The 18,434-nt window shown below is 28.1% G+C and overlaps 3 protein-coding genes across 7 annotated transcripts; 1 reads left to right on the forward strand and 2 right to left on the reverse strand.

Annotated features, from left to right (window-relative positions):
* Positions 1–277: 277 nt before the first annotated feature.
* Positions 278–6,655, reverse strand: LOC132949715 (peroxisomal membrane protein 11B). Of its 3 annotated transcripts, none has more exons than XM_061020738.1 (3): positions 6,520–6,655; positions 2,204–2,319; positions 278–1,631 (listed from the first exon to the last, which is right to left on the reverse strand). In XM_061020738.1, the coding sequence occupies exons 1-3, from the start codon at positions 6,594–6,596 to the stop codon at positions 1,099–1,101; spliced, it is 726 nt and encodes a 241-aa protein (XP_060876721.1). In that variant the 5' UTR covers positions 6,597–6,655; the 3' UTR covers positions 278–1,098. The 3 variants fall into 3 exon arrangements, with proteins under 3 accessions (XP_060876721.1, XP_060876723.1, XP_060876722.1); XM_061020740.1 differs by lacking the exon at positions 6,520–6,655 and adding an exon at positions 5,280–5,542 and having other exon boundaries at positions 290–1,631; XM_061020739.1 differs by lacking the exon at positions 6,520–6,655 and adding an exon at positions 3,468–3,605 and having other exon boundaries at positions 300–1,631.
* LOC132949714 (maspardin-like) lies at positions 3,562–8,297 on the forward strand. 3 transcript variants are annotated; one of them, XM_061020737.1, is made up of 8 exons: positions 3,562–3,700; positions 4,305–4,455; positions 4,699–4,833; positions 4,915–5,020; positions 6,859–6,985; positions 7,296–7,410; positions 7,487–7,738; positions 8,079–8,297. In XM_061020737.1, exons 2-8 carry the CDS (start codon positions 4,354–4,356, stop codon positions 8,142–8,144), a joined length of 903 nt encoding a protein of 300 aa, XP_060876720.1. In that variant the 5' UTR covers positions 3,562–3,700; positions 4,305–4,353; the 3' UTR covers positions 8,145–8,297. The 3 variants fall into 3 exon arrangements, with proteins under 3 accessions (XP_060876720.1, XP_060876719.1, XP_060876718.1); XM_061020735.1 differs by lacking the exon at positions 3,562–3,700 and adding an exon at positions 4,066–4,235; XM_061020736.1 differs by lacking the exon at positions 3,562–3,700 and having other exon boundaries at positions 4,063–4,455.
* A 4,233-nt stretch (positions 8,298–12,530) lies between these two features.
* Positions 12,531–17,503, reverse strand: LOC132949713 (uncharacterized). The gene is made up of 6 exons (XM_061020734.1): positions 17,415–17,503; positions 15,931–16,675; positions 15,611–15,662; positions 14,778–14,877; positions 13,073–13,231; positions 12,531–12,996 (listed from the first exon to the last, which is right to left on the reverse strand). Exons 2-6 carry the CDS (start codon positions 16,649–16,651, stop codon positions 12,922–12,924), a joined length of 1,107 nt encoding a protein of 368 aa, XP_060876717.1. The 5' UTR covers positions 16,652–16,675; positions 17,415–17,503; the 3' UTR covers positions 12,531–12,921.
* Positions 17,504–18,434: the final 931 nt, after the last annotated feature.

An 18,434-nucleotide genomic window follows, 5' to 3' on the forward strand; every position in this document is an offset into this window, starting at 1 on the left:
ACAATGTAGGTATGGTAAATTATGTTTCATTAATTTGACGCCTCAGTTCAAAACTGCAACAACTCGAGATATAACAAATCTGAGTCTTGTACACCATCTTATGACAATTTCAGTTCAAGAACGCAATAAAATATACTTAAATTATTGACCACAAGAGAGCATTTTCAATATTATAATTTACATTACGTTACATAGAGAAACAATATAGAAAACACATTATACCCAATAAACCAATATTTTGAGTTGTTGCAGTTTTGAACTGGGGTGTCGAATTAATATCAGTGAATTAAAAAAATTATATTATTATTTATTAAAACTGACCTTTATTTAAATAGGAAAGAATAATACAAATGCAAAAAATTATTAATAAGGAATATATAATCATTATGGATATGGAACAAATCAGTTCCTGTTTGTTTCCATTGATTTTATCATATAACTGGTGCAATACACCGCTTACATGAATGGATTTTATAAAAATAAAGGTTTTATCAAAACAATAACAAAAAGTTAAAACATCTAATTAACTTAGCACATAACACAAGAAATATAATGCACTCTTGGTTGAATAGGAGTTAAGAATTAGAAATAATAAATAATAAATAAAAACGGAAAACACTTTAGTATAACAGCACTTTTTGACTTTATATTGATTAATTTGTTCCACATAAATTAAATTATTTAAAAGGTCAAACCCTCCAAATACCATAGAATCCAAAAGTTGAACACCTTTAACAATTTAAAATTATTCTAACAGACTTATAAAGTTATAACTTTGTTAATCACTTAATTATTTAAAATACTTGATGATACGTCTTATAAATTACATATTATTATACATTTATAACAAAGTAAATAAAAAATAATAAGATTTTTTTTTTGTAAAATTCATACACAATATAAAAGTTATACATTTTTAAGTTGATATTTATTTATTATATTTATACAAGTATAAAATACACAAATAAATTAATAAAATATATTTTATTTGACAAATTAAACTTATGTTATAACATATACCCTTATTTTTATTAAAATCTTGTATTGATAGGTATTTGTTGAATTAACAAAAATTAAATTTAAATGACAACAAATCGTTCACGTATAAGGTAACTTGGCTTTCTGGTCCACCAGTGAGTACAAACTGAGCACTGATGATATCATACCAACTACACCTATTGTACCTGGACTTAACCTAACAAATCCTAAATTTGACAATGGTAACATTATATCACAGCTATTTTTTACAGTATCGATTAACAAATCTTTATGACTACGAACAAATTGGACTGCTTCACCAGTAAAGTCGTTCTTAGGAGCTACTTTTCTATTCAAAGTGTTAAGAATTTTTTTTTTCAGGATTGCTTTAAATAAATTGTTTAACTCCACAACATCTCTGACAAGATTCATTATTATAGATAGTAGCCAATATCTATTTCCTGCTTGACCCCATCTTGGTGCATTTATTTGTAAAAAGTTATTTCTATTCAACCATAAGCAATGGTCGCAAAACAAATACAATGAATGAGCTATCTTTGAAAATGTCACACAATACCTAATAGTTTTATCTGAATGATTAACTGTCCGCAATGCAGTATGCAATGAATCAACAAAGCGGCCAAATCTTAATACTGTAAAAAAAAAATAAAAAAATAAATTAAGTTTTAAATATAAGTAACTAATCAGTAATTAGTTATGTATCAATTTAGATACTTTTTTTATTATTAAATTGATTTATTTATTATTAGTAAGTATTAATAATTACTAACATACAATTAATACACAATTAAGTTTATAGAAAATGTTAAAATTCAAAATGTCATGTATATATTATTTAAAATATGTTGTATTTATCAAATTTGATTATTTTAATACATTTTAATTTGTTATAATAACTACAAATATAACCCGTGCAGTTCATCTTGGCCAGCGGTGATCGTTACGATTATTATCTTATAATGTAAAGTAATACCAACTGTGTTGGTAGACGGTAGTTTGTGACGTCAGCCAATGGCTAAGATGAACTGGACGGGTTATAATCCAAACCTAAACACACTTACTAATATATATATATAATACTAACATAATACCTAATATGTAGTAAGAAGACACCTTATAAAAAGTCGAAGGTATAATATAATTCATAAATCTTTTGAAATTACACATATCAGCAAAAGAAATTATCAAGCAAAATAGTATTTACCTTTACGAAAAGCTGCCAAGGACTGTTCGAGTTGTTTGAATTTTTTAATTGATTTGACGTCAAAGTCATTTTTTTCCATGTAATGCCATGTTGTTTTTGAACCATATTGTACAAACCTGAAAAAAAACCACATTAATATCCATTTCAAATATACTGTGATCCATCATCACAAAACCATAGTATTACCACAGCAGTCTTCATCGTCAATTATAATATATACTATTTGGTATTTACCAATATAATAATTGGTATTATACCTTACATTTGTAATGGCTAATGTTATACGTCATGTGTTGCAAGTTGCAACAAATGTAAAATAACAATTTATTTGTGAGTGATCATGGTAGTAGAAGTTTGCTTGTAAATTTACAGCATTTAAATCGCTTAAAACACATTGGGGTAGTAACGTCCACTATCATACCTATGGTTAAGTGGACAGTTTTGAATCACCAGTCCTAATACTGGAAGTTGACATAATATATGACATTATCACTTTTATGTCTATGCTGGAAGCATGTCTTGAATAGAAACAAACATTAACAATTTCTGGAAATATTGTATGCACATCACGTCCATAAAAGGAGGAGAGAATATTGTAAAGGAAGTAGTAATTAAAAATTTAAATTTATAATAGCAACTATAAGTACACCTTTTAAAAATATTTAACCTATTCAACTAATTAATAATATTATATTAAGTGGATTTCAGCATACAATTTGTTTACTTTCTCTAATCCACGTGTAACATAGTAAATTCGCGTTCAGCAGAACCAACCTTGATTTGTTAGCTTTTTTGGATTTTTTACAATATTTCAATTTTAGAGTGATATGAGCATTTTTAAATTGTAAAATTGAATACAAGTACTCAAGACTTGTATAAACATTGGAACATCGTAGAAAACCCAACGTAAAGACACAGGTAACGTTCTAAACTTAAAGTTTGAAAATATGCCAGTTCACTCTAATACCTAAGTCTACAGCTAACAACATAAGGCTGAACAAAACTTTGCTATATTGTGAGTTGGCCGGAGAGAGAAAACAATAGTGCAGTGACATCCCCGAAAGAGTTGAAAATAAAGAATGCTGAGTGTGCAATCTATGAAACATCATTTTTTTAATTAAAAACCGTGTTTTCTAGATAATTTTTGGTCGTCCCTCGTGCGTTCTCTTCAACACACAACCCGCATATAATCGCTGACAATTAGTGACAAGTGACGGCGGTAATAACTGATAACTTTATGTCTATATCGATTCGACTATAGTACCTCGCTACTCTGTCGCGGCCGGCTGTCTTGTTATTCAGTTCGACGACGAAGTTCATGTTTCACCCGCACACGCACAGGACTGGCGAGTGAAAATAATAGAAAGTGGAGACTGGATTTCGGATGGATATTTGAATATTTTATCAATGGAAAACGTCTTCTAATCAGCAGCGATCGGGTGACGAGAGCGCGAAAACGGACGTTAAAAACAATAAATTGCACACAACCATTTCCAGGTAGAGTCGTCAACGCGCGTACGGCATTTTCTTACGAATTTACATATTTATAGTCAACCGTAATAATTGTATCACCACCGTCGTCAACAATCTTTATTCTACGATCATGATTATTATTTTAATTATTATTATTAATTTATTCCAATAAATCTCTTTTCGGAAACGGCGGGGTTTTACGGGCTTATTATAATTATTACGCGATAACACCGGAAATAGTTTATCACACGACAACGCGTTGTTTACGTTTTTCGTACTCTCGTATCGCAGTCGTTCCCCCTCCCCCTTCAAACTCGTTATAAATATATAGTGTAATAGTTACAAAAAAGAGATACCAAGGTGGCAAGGTGTATATTTTATATTTTTATACTATACCTATTAGGTATATAATAATATTTATACACCTTGGCTTACTAGTTAGTAGTTACTGTCTACTATAGTATATTATATATAGGACGTATTTCGACCACAAAATAGATATAACTTCGACTATTATTATTATTGTTATTCTCGACGCCGCGATAGAGTTGAGCAACAGGTTGTTTTTTTGCGTTGCTTGTGTTTTATACTGATTGGTAAAAACTTTCTTATTTTTTATTCCAAATAGCGTTACGATGAACGTAAACAATAATTATCGTTGTTGAAAACGACACACGATGAGCTTCTCCAGTCAGATATTCCGTTCACCGGAGTACACGAGCTTCAGGTGCAACGTGCCTCTCAAACAAATCATATTGGACGATACCGGCACGAATAAGGTTTTCACTTTTTCCTATTACTATAATTTTTCATTGTTATTTCTACTACTATACATTATGGCCGCTTTTCACAGGTTTGTTTTGTTAGATATCACTTGCACCTTTAATATAATTATAATACAATGACAGGTAACGGCCAATATCATGTTAAAAGTTACAAACAACAATGTTGATAAGTGCTTATAACTTTTAAGCTGTAATTTGTTATTTACAATATTATTATATGAAATCCAACTATTGCAGGGATGGAGAGTGTATGACACGGGTCCTCGTTCAGTTCAAACCCCGTTAGTGTTCTTGCTTCCAGTTAGTGGACGAGCCGAAGTCTTCTTCAAACAATTGCTAACGCTTAGTTCAAAAGGCTATCGAGTCATATCAGTATGTGGTATTAATAAGTTTTTGACTAATATTAACTGATTAAAAATTCTTTAATGGACTACCTATCTGTTATTTTTTCAGGCTGAAAATCCACCTTATTGGAGTGTGACTGAATGGTGTGAGGGATTCATGCAACTGTTGGATCATATGGATATTAAACAAGTGCATTTATTTGGTGCTTCATTAGGTAATTAAATAGTTAATAATTTAAAAAATTATAGCACATGCTAATTGTTTCTTATCTGTATATAAGTTATTCATCAGACTGATCAATAATCCTAAATTTATTTTTAACAAATATTTAATACCTCTATAAGTCCAATGATTGAAAATTATATTTTAATATTCATGTTTAATTCTTTGAACATATAAGCTTAAAAGACTCTCTACTTGTCTATACTAAACAGTAACCATTATAGTAATTGAAAAAATATGTGCAATTTTACCGTAATATGAACGACGCCATGAGAAAACAATAGTTAATTGTTGATAACTAAATACAACTAAAACAATTAAAAATATAATTTATGTATATTTTATGGATGAAATTACTACATAAGAAATTATTTTCACATCTTATTTCATTACAGCCAATGTAGCTTGTAATTTGTTGATGTAGCATAATTACATTGTGTCCAGTGTGGCAGTGTCGATACAATGAGTATACATTATTCATAAATGCTATGTACAGCATAAATTTCAGAAGTGTTGCCATCAATGAATTATAAAAATGCCTGTTTGTAAATGCATACAAAGCAAATACATATACACTTGTTTTTTTAGTTCTCGAATATTATTTGTATAAATTGGAGATATAATTTAAGAGAGTAGATAATGCTGAGATACAACACTTAATTAAAATATGGTATTAACTAACCTATCAAAAATAACTTGGTACAGTGATGTTGAATACAATTAATAATGATTTTTAACACTCACATTTAAGTATATGACATATTATGATGTAGATGTTTCAAATATAAAATTAGGTTTATGTTATGGTTTTACACCCTCTTTTTCTCAAAAAAATCAGAAAAGATACCCCTGGTATTAATTAATATAACTACTAATTTATTTAACTACTTTAAAATAAATGAAAATAATTTATCTTTAGTATTTAAATTATTACTACATAATTAGTTTTAATTACAATTTCAGTTTAAACAATTTAATTAAAATAATATTAATATGATGACATGCTTTATTTAAGATACTTTATTTTTATAATCAAAATTATTATTATTTGAAATCTAATAAGATTCAATAAATATTTGGTATAAAATAAAATAAATTTAAATGTCTAATATTTCTTTAACAAAAACAAAATCATAATTATTTATATTAAACTTTGATAGTAATTATTATAGAATACTTGAATCATACATAATATAATTAAAAAAATCTATGGAATATATTAAAAACATCACACCTATTCCTTACATTATTCACATCTTATTATTAGTACAGAACGGTTTCAAAAGTTAAAATTTATACTAATTAACCGTATAATATTTTTGTATAGTCGGTCAGTTTTATAAAATAACTAAATATTTTAAAAGAATAAAAATATAAAATCGATCTGTTTTTTTTATTTATTTAACAAATCCCCCTTTAGAAAAATCTATATTGAAAATAATCAATTACTTTGATACTTAATGATTAATATTTAATGTATACATTTCTTACCTCAACCAGAATATAAGAAATTTTCTTGAATCTATACCTATTTTATGAGATTTCATTTTTAAACCTTCAGTCTCCATTTATTTTTTAAGTGTCCAAACAAAAGTTACATCACACATTACGAGTTAGTACACTTTTGAACATATAATAGTTACCAATTTTGTGCAGGTGGCTGGTTTTTATTATGTACATAACAGTAGCATAGATAAGCATAGAAACTGTTTGCTATTGTTAACAAGATTAAAAGATACTAAAAGTAAAAATACAAATAAACATGTAGAGATTTTATAGTTTGCCATTTAGATAAATGATGTATTTTCAGTAATTTTATATTTTGCTTAGGTGGATTTTTGGCTCAAAAGTTTGTAGAGTTTTCTACAATTGTACATCAACCTAAAGTTGTATCACTATTCTTGTGCAACTCTTTTACTGATACATCAATATTCAAATATAAAGATGCTGCTGTTTTGTAAGTTTAATTTTATCTTTATGTAAAATAAGCATTATTTGTTAATTTATTGTATGTATACAATATAATATGTCCCTAAATTTAGTTTTTTTCTTCTTAAACTTAATGCACTTGATGTATTTTTTAAAAATAAAAGTTTTTATCAGTTATTACTTAAACAGTTAAATAACTATTATATTACAATTATATTTTTTTTTTATAACTTACTTAAAACAATTATTTCAGTTTACCATGTTGTTATTATTTCTTTTAGGCTCATTGTTATGTTATTGTTAATAAATTATTTTATTTTATTTTTTTAAATTTCTAGATTTTGGATTTTACCTGCAATGGTGCTTAGGAAAATGGTGTTATCAAATTTTTCATCAAGGGAAACATTTTACGATACACGGATAATGGATTCAATAGATTTTATGGTCGAACTGGTAATTAGCTTCTATCTATATAGATTATAGAACATAACTATATTGTAAAAATAATAATTATACTTTTATATTTTAGATTGAATCATTATCACAGGCTGATCTAGCATCTCGTTTGACCATGAACTGTTTGAATAGCCGTGTTAATACATCATTGATGAGAGGCTTAAAAAGTGTCACCCTTATGGATGTATTTGATGACTATGCCTTAGGTTCGCCCATTAAGGAAAAAATTTATCAGGAATATCCTGAAGCTAAACTGGCTCAACTCAAGTCTGGCGGTAATTTTCCATACCTAAGTCGCAGTGATGAAGTTAATTTACACTTGCAGGTAAATATACATTGCCGATATTATTTCTGTATCATACTCATCAATGACGGCCTGACTACAGCCGCTGGAAAGCAAATACAGCTGAGGCCTCTCCTTTTTAATTTATTTTTTTAGGATTTCTTAAATATTTTTTTTGCTTGGTTTGTTTCTGGTCTATATAGGGAGTAGAGACTGCAAAATATTTAACTGTATGTAATTTTAAGGCTCAATTTTTCTTTACAGGGCCCAAGGCTGTTATTAATTGGGCGCCTTAAAAAACTGATCCATGGGCCTTTGGTGTGCCAGGCCGACACTGATACTCATACAATATAATATTATATTATAATTACTTATTTTTCAGATACATTTGAGAAAATATGATGGTACTCCTTTTAGTGCAAGTGATAACATTCCCAATGCAGAGTAACTCAAATACTTTATCACAAAAAACTGCTCAACATTTATACATTATTACTGACCAATTTGCTGAATAAAAGTGTGCTGTGAAATAGTTTGGCCAATTTATAAACACACAATATACATTTAATTGCATTTAGTGATTAAATAATTTTTAATTTTATCTCTGTTATATATATTTTTAAGTCAAAACCTATTGAAGACTACTAAAATACTATACTGTATTGAATATACATATGAAATGTGTGCTACCAAAAACTATATTAGTTTAATACCACCTTTTAAATGAGAATATTATACTAAAATAAACATGTGAATGCATTGTTCAAACTTTTAATTGATGTACAGCATTTTTAGTACATAATATTGCTCTATGTTGTATTGATTAAAATACACGTCATAATTATATTTTTTTAACGTGTACACTAACATTTTATTTTTTTTGCGGCGATAATATTTTTATTTTAAACTTAATTTGATATAGTTTTTTAATTGTTTTTAATTAATATATATATATTCAATTTTGTTATAATTTGTTTCTGGGTTTAAACCAATTGAATACTCATACATACTCCAAGCATTTGTGGTGATATTTTATACTTAATGTTTTTGGTATTTATATAATAATTTACTCTGAGTACAAATCTTGTACCATTATAATTTTAATACAATATAGCCAATTTATTTTTGAATATGTGTTTTATGTATTTATATTATTTTTTTTTTAATTAGGTTCCTTTTTAGATATTTTGTAAGGATGGGTCTATAAAAAATGTTTTTGGTAGGTACATTAAATTATTGTTTTCATAATTGACAGTTGAAATTAATTTACAAAAAATAAATCGCTAAACTTAGGTAAATTCAAGGAAAGGTAATAGTATTCAAAAATATTGGTGTACCTACCTACCATTTACATTCTTCTTTAATAGAATTCTGCGGATGTGTCTTGTAACGGACATACCTAGTCTCAACGGATATCCCCTTGAAATTCTCGTATAACATTTAAGATGTCAATATCCGTACAACCATTTCCATAGGCCGCCAAAGTTTCCTTAAACCCACAACAGGCTCTAATATACTGCATTGAATAAAATTAACGATGCTGGGAACACGATTCTACTCTTCTCGTCAATCCAAATCGAAATCTGTTGGGCCGTAGTCGTTAGGCCACCATGTAATTGACGTGCTGACTCTTCAGATACCTTGAATTTGACCTTGCCCATCGCTTTCATTTCCATCGTGTAGGGTAATTCTACGTTCAATTCTGAGGTACCCTTAACATATTTTACCGATCGTTATTAAGTATTAATTATGATATAATATATAAATATATTAATTGATAATATTTTTATAATATTAAGCAAGTACAAGGTAGGTTAGGTTAGGTTTTGAAAACAATTTGACTCTTTTTAAGCTGTTTACGGACATTGTCAGTTTTCAATTTTTAGATTCTGAGCGAAGCGATGAATGTATTGATTTTACAATGATGTGATTTTTTTTATTTTTTGTGTCTGTCATCACCTTTTAGGACAGTAAAAGTGCTTGGATTTTCTTCAACAGTAACTTTTCTGATAGGAAAGTGAATCTAGTTGGTACTTTGGGCCTTGGGGAGTCAAATGTAAAAATTTCCCAGTAGTTTTCAAAAGCGACGTGAAAAACAAAAGAAAAATTAAGGAAAAACGGGAATTTTTATGCAAAATCTGTTTTCGAGAAAATAGATTTTGGCTTTTGGTGTAACTCTAAAACAAATGACCGTAGGGACATGAAATTTTGACTGAATGTTTATAATTGCATTTCCTATACACCATAACATTTTCCAAATATTTTGAGCTGTTTACGGACATTGTCAATTTCCATATTTTTTAGTTTTTTTTCTATAAATATCAATAAAATTTTATCTGTTGAGTAAAAAACCTTGAAAATTTAATAGAAGGCTATTGTTTCAAAGGCAGATGAAAAAAATTAAAAATCCTTAGTCACAGTTTTTATTTATAGGCATTTAAAGTTCAAATTTTGACAAAATCACGAAAATTAGCATATTATTTTGAGTTGAGAATTCATAAAAATTTTTCTTTTTAAATCTAAAATTTGAAAATGTAATATAAGATTACTCATAAATTTTTCTACCTTTACCAAAAAAAAAAATGTCTACAAGAAACTTAAATTAAATTTTTATGAGCGTCTGAAATTTATATTTTTACAACATTTGATATTCACTCAATATCTCATGTAACGATTTTATTATTTTGTTGTAATTAAAAAACAAATTACTGTAGATACTTGAAAATTTCACTGAATGTTTATATTAGCATTTTCTATACACCATAAAATTTTGAAAATAATTTGACTATTTTTGAACTGTTTACGGACATAGTCAGTTTTCAATTTTTTTAGTTTTGTTTTCTATATATATCAATAAAATGTTATTTTCTGGGTAAAAAAACATGAATATTTAAAGCAAGGCTCCTGATATATTATTACAATAGCAGTTGAAAAATATTAAAAATACATAGGCACAATTTTTTTTTATAGGCATTTAAAGTTTGAATTTTGACAAAAGTACACCAGTGGCGTATTTAGGTCATGAGCGGCTCCAGAGACATTGCCCCCCCTGGCCAAGTCATAATTTTCTGGCAATTTCGATTATTTTTTTTTGTAATTTTGTTTTTAATAGTATAAAATTGTTTAGAAATACAGCTAGGGGGGGGGGGGAGCTGATTTAGGTTAGGTACACCAGTGGCGTATTTAGGAATTTTTCAAGGATGGGTCCAGCTAATTTTCCAAACACCTTAATTTACCGTCGGTACGCATGACGCATCTATAAATGGTATACCGCAAGTTTAACTTCTTGAACGATCAATATTGAATCGATACGTATCGATAAACTCGAATTTCTTCCTTTAAAATCATAAATATATAAAGTTATAACATACACACAACCTACTTATATTACAAACTATTAATTAAAGTATTTTTTTTTAAGGCACCCGGTGCCGATGCCATTTTGTCCTGAAAAATACACTCTGCGGGAATAACGATACCGCCTTGTAGAATCAACCCCCCCTAAATAGGTATCGGGTATTAGATTAGTGGAAAAGTCTTATAATTGAGGGGGGAAACTAAAATATAATATTTAATTTTCAAATTGTATTGAATTGTGGAAAGTTTGAAAAACTGGCACCGAGACCCTTAAGTACAAATTACTTGTAAATAAAAATAAACACGTCATCGTTGCGTAAGACTGATAACTTCGCACTCTGATTAGAATCTGAAAGACTAGATTTATATAATATTTACCCATATTTATAATATTAGTCATCATAGTCAATAGTCATCACTCATCACGCATTTACACATCAGGCGCAGAGATAAAATCTTTAGATACATTTAGGCACTAGATAGCTAGGTACTCCTTACTTTTTAATGGGGTAACTGATGTTAATAGTATTATTCTATTATTATTTCTGTATATTATATAATACGATGTGTACCTTCTTGCCTTACGCCCTATATACTACCTATAAACAATAGACTCTTACAATAGTAAGACCTACGTACTTAATACACAGAACTGTGGATTATACATTTTTTTGGAGAGTTTTATTCATTTTATCAAACAAACGTAATATATTATGTATAGTGCGTACTACTACCTAATTAATAGTTAAGAAACAGTAAACTCTTTACACACGTGAAATATGCGGCGTAGGTAAAGATAATATGGAATAATCTCTTGTTTAATCTCGATTCTCGACGTGCGTTGTAAATTAGTGATAGTGGGGGGGGGGGGGGGTGTAGGACGCCCTCATAAATACCTAGTCGTCAAATATGGATTTTTGTTTTTAGTTGTGATGTTGTGAAATTAAAAACTTAATAAGTAATTCACATAATATTACCTACTGCCTACAGGAAATATTATTATAGAAATCATATTTTTTTCTTTACAAATAGGTAATTGACTTGAAACATTTTCAATAATCAATAAGGAAATAGGTATAAGACATAGGTAGTAGGTACCTAGAAGGTTGTAGAATATTGTATTTGTATATACAGTCACATGGGTATCTGGGCATCTAGTACACCTATGTATTATAATATTCTACAACTGTTACTGTTTTAATTTGCAATGCTAATAAATTTATGTTATAATACTAAAAACCAAATGAACTTTTCAAAAAGGATAGGTACTAGGTAGTTAGGAAGAACTAAATAAGCAAAGATGTAAGAACAAATATAAATAAAAACTATATTATACCCGCCTACCTAAGGTTTTATAGAGGTAACTTATAATTTAGTATATATATTGAATATAGATATATTATAATAATTATTATTATTATTATTATCTATACATAGGTAATCTAGTTTGTAGATTATCTATGGATGTTTTGAACACCATTACAGTATTGCACCGAATATCAAATATTTAAATCACGAATTGCACAAATTTTAAATCATAATATATTGGTAGTGCATGTTATACAAAATAGGATCAGCACGCACACATTTTAAATATCTACAGTCACTAGTTAGAGTCAACATCTGAGAACACATTATTTTTTTTCTTAGGTATAATACCTACCTACATAATTATTTTTACGCAGGGAAACAATAAATTAGAGTATCTATAGCAGTATAGCCTATGTATAACTCTGATGAAAAACGGCCGATAAGTGCGTGATGAATGATGGCGGCTCACTTTTCTTTAGCCGTACAATACCTATAGTAAATATTATTTTATTCAATAAAGTGCACAGTGCAGGCGTAATGCAGTTTTCACTTGATATCTATTCTGAAATGTTGTTTTTCGTATTGGTTATTTTCACCATAACGGAAACAACGTTGTATGACATCGACATTATCTGAAAAAATATTGACATTTAATTATTGTGTTCAAGTAATATTTCTTAACTATTATAAACAAAATGATGTTAATACGCAAGCGAATATTTGAAGGTTGACAATCTTTTTCGGTGTAGCTTTTATCACCCAATTATTAGCATCATTCATCCGCATTGCCAATAATAACAACTTCTTAAATTTTAAATCCATCTGGGTCCAGTTGCAACAGTATATGCTATAGTTGACTAATTCTCTCTGTATAAAATAAAATATACCATCAAACCAAGTCGTTTTACGTCAATAATATTAATCTTAATATACATATCGGTTCATGTTGTCAAATAGATAACAATAAATATACAACTCTATAGAAACATAAACAATTGTTGATCCGAGCTTAAGTAGGGTGAGGAATATATCCGGTTCCATTTTTAAGCATACCTATAATAGTACAATGTAATTCAGTCGTTTAAAAACATATGAATTTATGATTAATCAATAAAATATTTATACGGACGTATAATTTATACTATACAGATGAGCGTCAATTTGTCGTATACGATATTTTACCGTAGTCAACAAATCATCGTGGATAACTTCATCGTCAGTTTAGTAACTAGCTCATCGATAGTTAAAAAAAATACGAGTACCTATCAAAGAACTTTATAATTTATAATAAATGTAAATGTTATTTTTTTATCATATACCTAATATGAAAAAGTATATACAATTTTTCGATTGCAGCATTAATTTTAATTAATTAATTATCAAATACCTACATTATTTTTTAATAGATAAAAGTTACCGTTGGTTTTAGAATTTTATGTAATTTATAAAACTAAATATTTCTAGCTTATTCAGTCAATGATATCACAAACTTGAAAAGTTGTAGCTATATAGTAGGTATGCCATATATAAACATTTCATTTTTTTTATCAAAAAAGTAAAAACTTGGTTGACACTGCAGTATTGCACTACCACCACTACATCTCATAATCTATAAAGCAACGTTCTTAGTTCTGACTCTGAATCGAGAGTAATAAAATTCACTCCGTAAATAAAAAAAAAATTTTTTATTTTTAATTTAAAAAACGTTTATTTTGCGATATTTTATATTACAACGGTAATGATTGAGGTTGGGATTATAATGCACTATGCATTGGTTTCCAAATCTACGCGATACTCGTTTTATAACATACCTACATTGAATTTTTTGACGATTTTAAATTTAATGTCATTTTTGCATTTAAAGATTTTTAGAGCATTTTGAAGTTTTTTCTAAATTTAAATTAAAAATTTTATTTTTAAATTTGCACATGTTTTTATATGATTTTTATAATAAATATATGATCTAAAGTCTAAACCTATATAGTTACGGAAAAAAAATAGTTAATTTTCAGATTACATAAGTAGTCTAAATGTTAAGTTCTGTCTGTTAAACATTTCTACAATTATTTAAAAGTTTAAAATGTATATTAGAATTTATATCTTTAGTATTAAAAATAAAAATAATTTAGTGCACTATTTAGAATTTTTGGGGCATTTTTTAGTTTTTCAAAAACATTAAAATCATCAATAATAATATATGATAATCAACCCAGAAAAATCCAAGGGAGGGGCAACTGTCCCTACTTCCTCCCCCCCCCCTGCGGACGCCCTTGGCGGTAATAGTGTATACTCATAAACATTTCGTATCGAAAGGGGTTTCAATACGTCAATATCTACGTTGTCTATAGCATGTAATATCTAATAGTTAATTAACAGTATAATATTATAGTTAAAACTTAACTAATGATCATACCACAATGAACCGGTATGTCAGGAGTATGATAGAAGCTGAATTACTTGCAACCGTCAATAAAACAATGTATCTCACTACCGAAAAGAATGATTTTATTTTCCTAAAAAAAAAAAAATCGTAAATAGGTAAACGTTAAATTTTTTAAACATATATTCACATTCTTAACAATTTGGGGGTATAGTTTATATTATAATTTTGTTTAACGATTTGATTTGCATAATACAATGTTATATGTAAAAACATATATTTATAATAAAATATTCATTACTCACATCATCCAGAGGCCTCTTAAGACGTTACACCGACATTTGTTGTCTCCGTCTTACAAGTCCAGAACATTGCAAATTTGACGCTCAGTTAATTTAAAAATTAGAGTGAATTGACCTCTTATAAAATGTAAAGGTAAGATTATTATCTAGGCAATAGGGTTTTTATTATATTATAGTTTTAAAGGGTACTATGAGTATTTTAAGATGTACAAATAATTTACATTTTTAAAATACTCATAACTCGCTTTGAAATTAAAATATAATATGAATCTTATGACATTGCATAGATAATAATCTTACCTTTCAAAGAGGTCAATTCACTCTAATTTTTATACTAACGGAGCTAAACGTGATCTACTGAGCATTAAATTTGTTATGTTATGCACTTTTAAGACGGAGACAACAAATGTCGGTGTAACCACTGTAACGTCCTCTTAAGTCAAATTTTACGATAAGAAGAGAACCTAACTTAACCTTCCATGTGAATATTCTGATACTCTTACCCACAGCCCACAGGGACGATATCGTATATCTGCAATATGTATATATAAGGAATATACTCACAAATTAAGTTGCCCTTGATCATGTAATATTGACTTAAATTCTTCAAAATAACCTGTAATAATATTATGTAACAATAAACTAATTATAACTCATAACATTATGTTAAAAAAAATTGATTCTCATGCATACTATTATACTATTATATATTTATATTAACATATTATTTATTCTTTTGATTTGTACTCTACCATATTATGTTGAATTTAGATTGATTACTAAACATCAAGTGGAAAGTGCATAATATATTTTAATATATCTAAATAAGTTAGAAAACTAAATACGATAAGATTTATACTTAAACATTTTTTTTTAAGTCTTACTTATTCGAGGACTGTTTTCGTGCCCCAAGTTCTTAAACGCCTGAACGAGAATATCCTGTTGAGACATTATAGCTGAACAAAATGATATTAATAATACATTTGTCATGATAAAAATGTATGCAATATACAATGTTAAATTAACTTCAATTATGTAAAAAATTACAAAATACTGATTATAAGTGTAAGCAGTTACGCCGAAATTCAAGTTCAAGATATTCTGATAACGAACATTTAAATTTTCCGATGTTGTCAACATATTGATTGCGATCGGAAACATAAGCCATTGTATCGTGACTACAATTGATAAAATTACATACCAGTTTGTAAATTGTCTAATTTTATCACGATAATTGTAAAGAGTAGTTTTGTATTTAACACACTGTTCACTTGTGAAAAAATCATATCGCGTTACGTTGAATAGGTCCGATACTTTGTTCGCATTATACAAGTATACGGTCAACCTCCAAAAAGAAATTAGAATATTTAAATTAGTAAAAGTAATAAGGAAATAGTCGATTTTGTTGTCAGTATCTTCACTGAATAATCCCACACTTCCGTAAATTATAAAACACTGGACTACCCCGGTGTACACAATATAAAAAAGCTGGTGAACGTTCCATCCATAAATCATTATTTCACTAGGATCAAATATCTGGTAGAATTGACACTGCTTTAATAGTTTCAAGTTAATAGCTACGTCGTCATCTTTAAGAGTACTCATTGAATTAGGTTGTATCGGTTAAATCTGTAAAATAAAAAAACAGTGAAATTTGTGATAACATTCGAAGGAATACAATGATTGTTTTGTTCCAAAGTTATGAATAAAAAACAATTTATAAAAAAAAGTGGGAAATGCTTTGATGTACATTAGGCGTTTAGAGAGTCACTGTATGGATGTGAAATTTTAATGAAATAATCATTGTATATGAAAAACGATACTGAGCTAATTTGATTTTCAAGTAATCATGTTAAGTTTTTTACCTATACATTTTGATAAAAATATGTATGCTCGTTCAAGAATCTTGACAATTTGAAAAAAAAACATTCCTCATTAGTTGTAATTATGCCAATTAAAAAATATCGAAAATACATTGGAATATAATGTATAGGTAACCTATGCGATTCGTTTTTGACCAAAAAAAAAAATTAAACTTGCAATATAAACTAATAGTTTTATAAATAAATGATAAAATCGCCTTAGATATATAGAGTTCGGCATAATATCATCTCCGTTCTGAATCGTTTTTCGTAGTAAATAATTTATCATTGAATTTAAATTTAACATATCCATTACAAAGACCTACCCAATGACAAGGTTAAGAGGAAAACTACTATACAGCAGATTGTTCCCAAGTATTTTTTTTCGAATTAAAATAAAATACCGAAAATTGTTTGAGATAAATCGTTATTGTATGTTTGAAAATACAATTTCGTAAAGATGTTAAATTTGAACTCTATTTTAATGTATTATAAAACTAACGTACCTTATCTGCACTCACAAATAGTTTTCCATGTAATAAAAACGTATTGTTAAGAAATCGTGTTCATTACTCTTTGAATATACTTTTCAAAATGACCAAGAATCGAATCGACAAATTCGGTAGCTGATTTTATGGCTTCCGCAGTTAATTGATGAAGTACTTATGGTTAATATTTAATTTTGAATCCATATTAAAATAAATCAATAGTATTAATAATTTGTTGGTTAATTCGTTTAAATATTAATAAAATAATAACTGTGTGCATTATGAAGGCGGTAAGAAGTATCATTAGTGATATAAATATAGAAAAATGCATTCAAGTCTATGGAAATAAAATAGAATAGGTAGGTATATAGAGGTAGGAAAATAAGCTAAGGGCCATATAATGACCATCATATCAAAAATTTAACATTATTTAGTCAATTTGTTTGAAAAAATATGATGGGTAGGTACCTATTATAGTGATCTATATTTACGTGAAGGTCGTACATAAAAAATAACCGACAACATAACGCATACATATTTCATATTGAAGACCAAGGTAATAAACTAATAAATAATTATAAATGTATAATATAAGATTATATGTACCAACTCATTTTTTAAACATTATTTCTTTTGTGTGTGTTTTATCGGCGTGTATGTATGAATTGTTCCGAGAATGAAAAATTCTACTATCTATATAAATATACGTAGGTATAAATATAAATTTATATATTTTTTTTTAATTGAGCTTGAACCCGGCAACTTAGCCAATTAGCTGTTTTTGTTTGTTTGTAGGTTGTTAGTAGGGGGAGGAACGGTTGAAAACACGTTTTGTATGTGTGGCCAGGATTCGTTGCTAAAAATCCCGGGTGGTCACCCATCCGAGAACTAGCAACGCCGGCCGTTACGTACACTCAGTGCGTTTCCGCAAGTTTAGTGCACGCACTGCACCACACCAAGCCACTATTTTTTTTGTTTTATTTAATCTGTGGTGTTAGTGTACGAACTCCTCCGTAACGGCTTTACCGATTATAATGA

Source organism: Metopolophium dirhodum, chromosome 7 (genome assembly GCF_019925205.1).
Source record: "Metopolophium dirhodum isolate CAU chromosome 7, ASM1992520v1, whole genome shotgun sequence".
Taxonomy (NCBI): Eukaryota; Metazoa; Arthropoda; class Insecta; order Hemiptera; family Aphididae; genus Metopolophium; species Metopolophium dirhodum.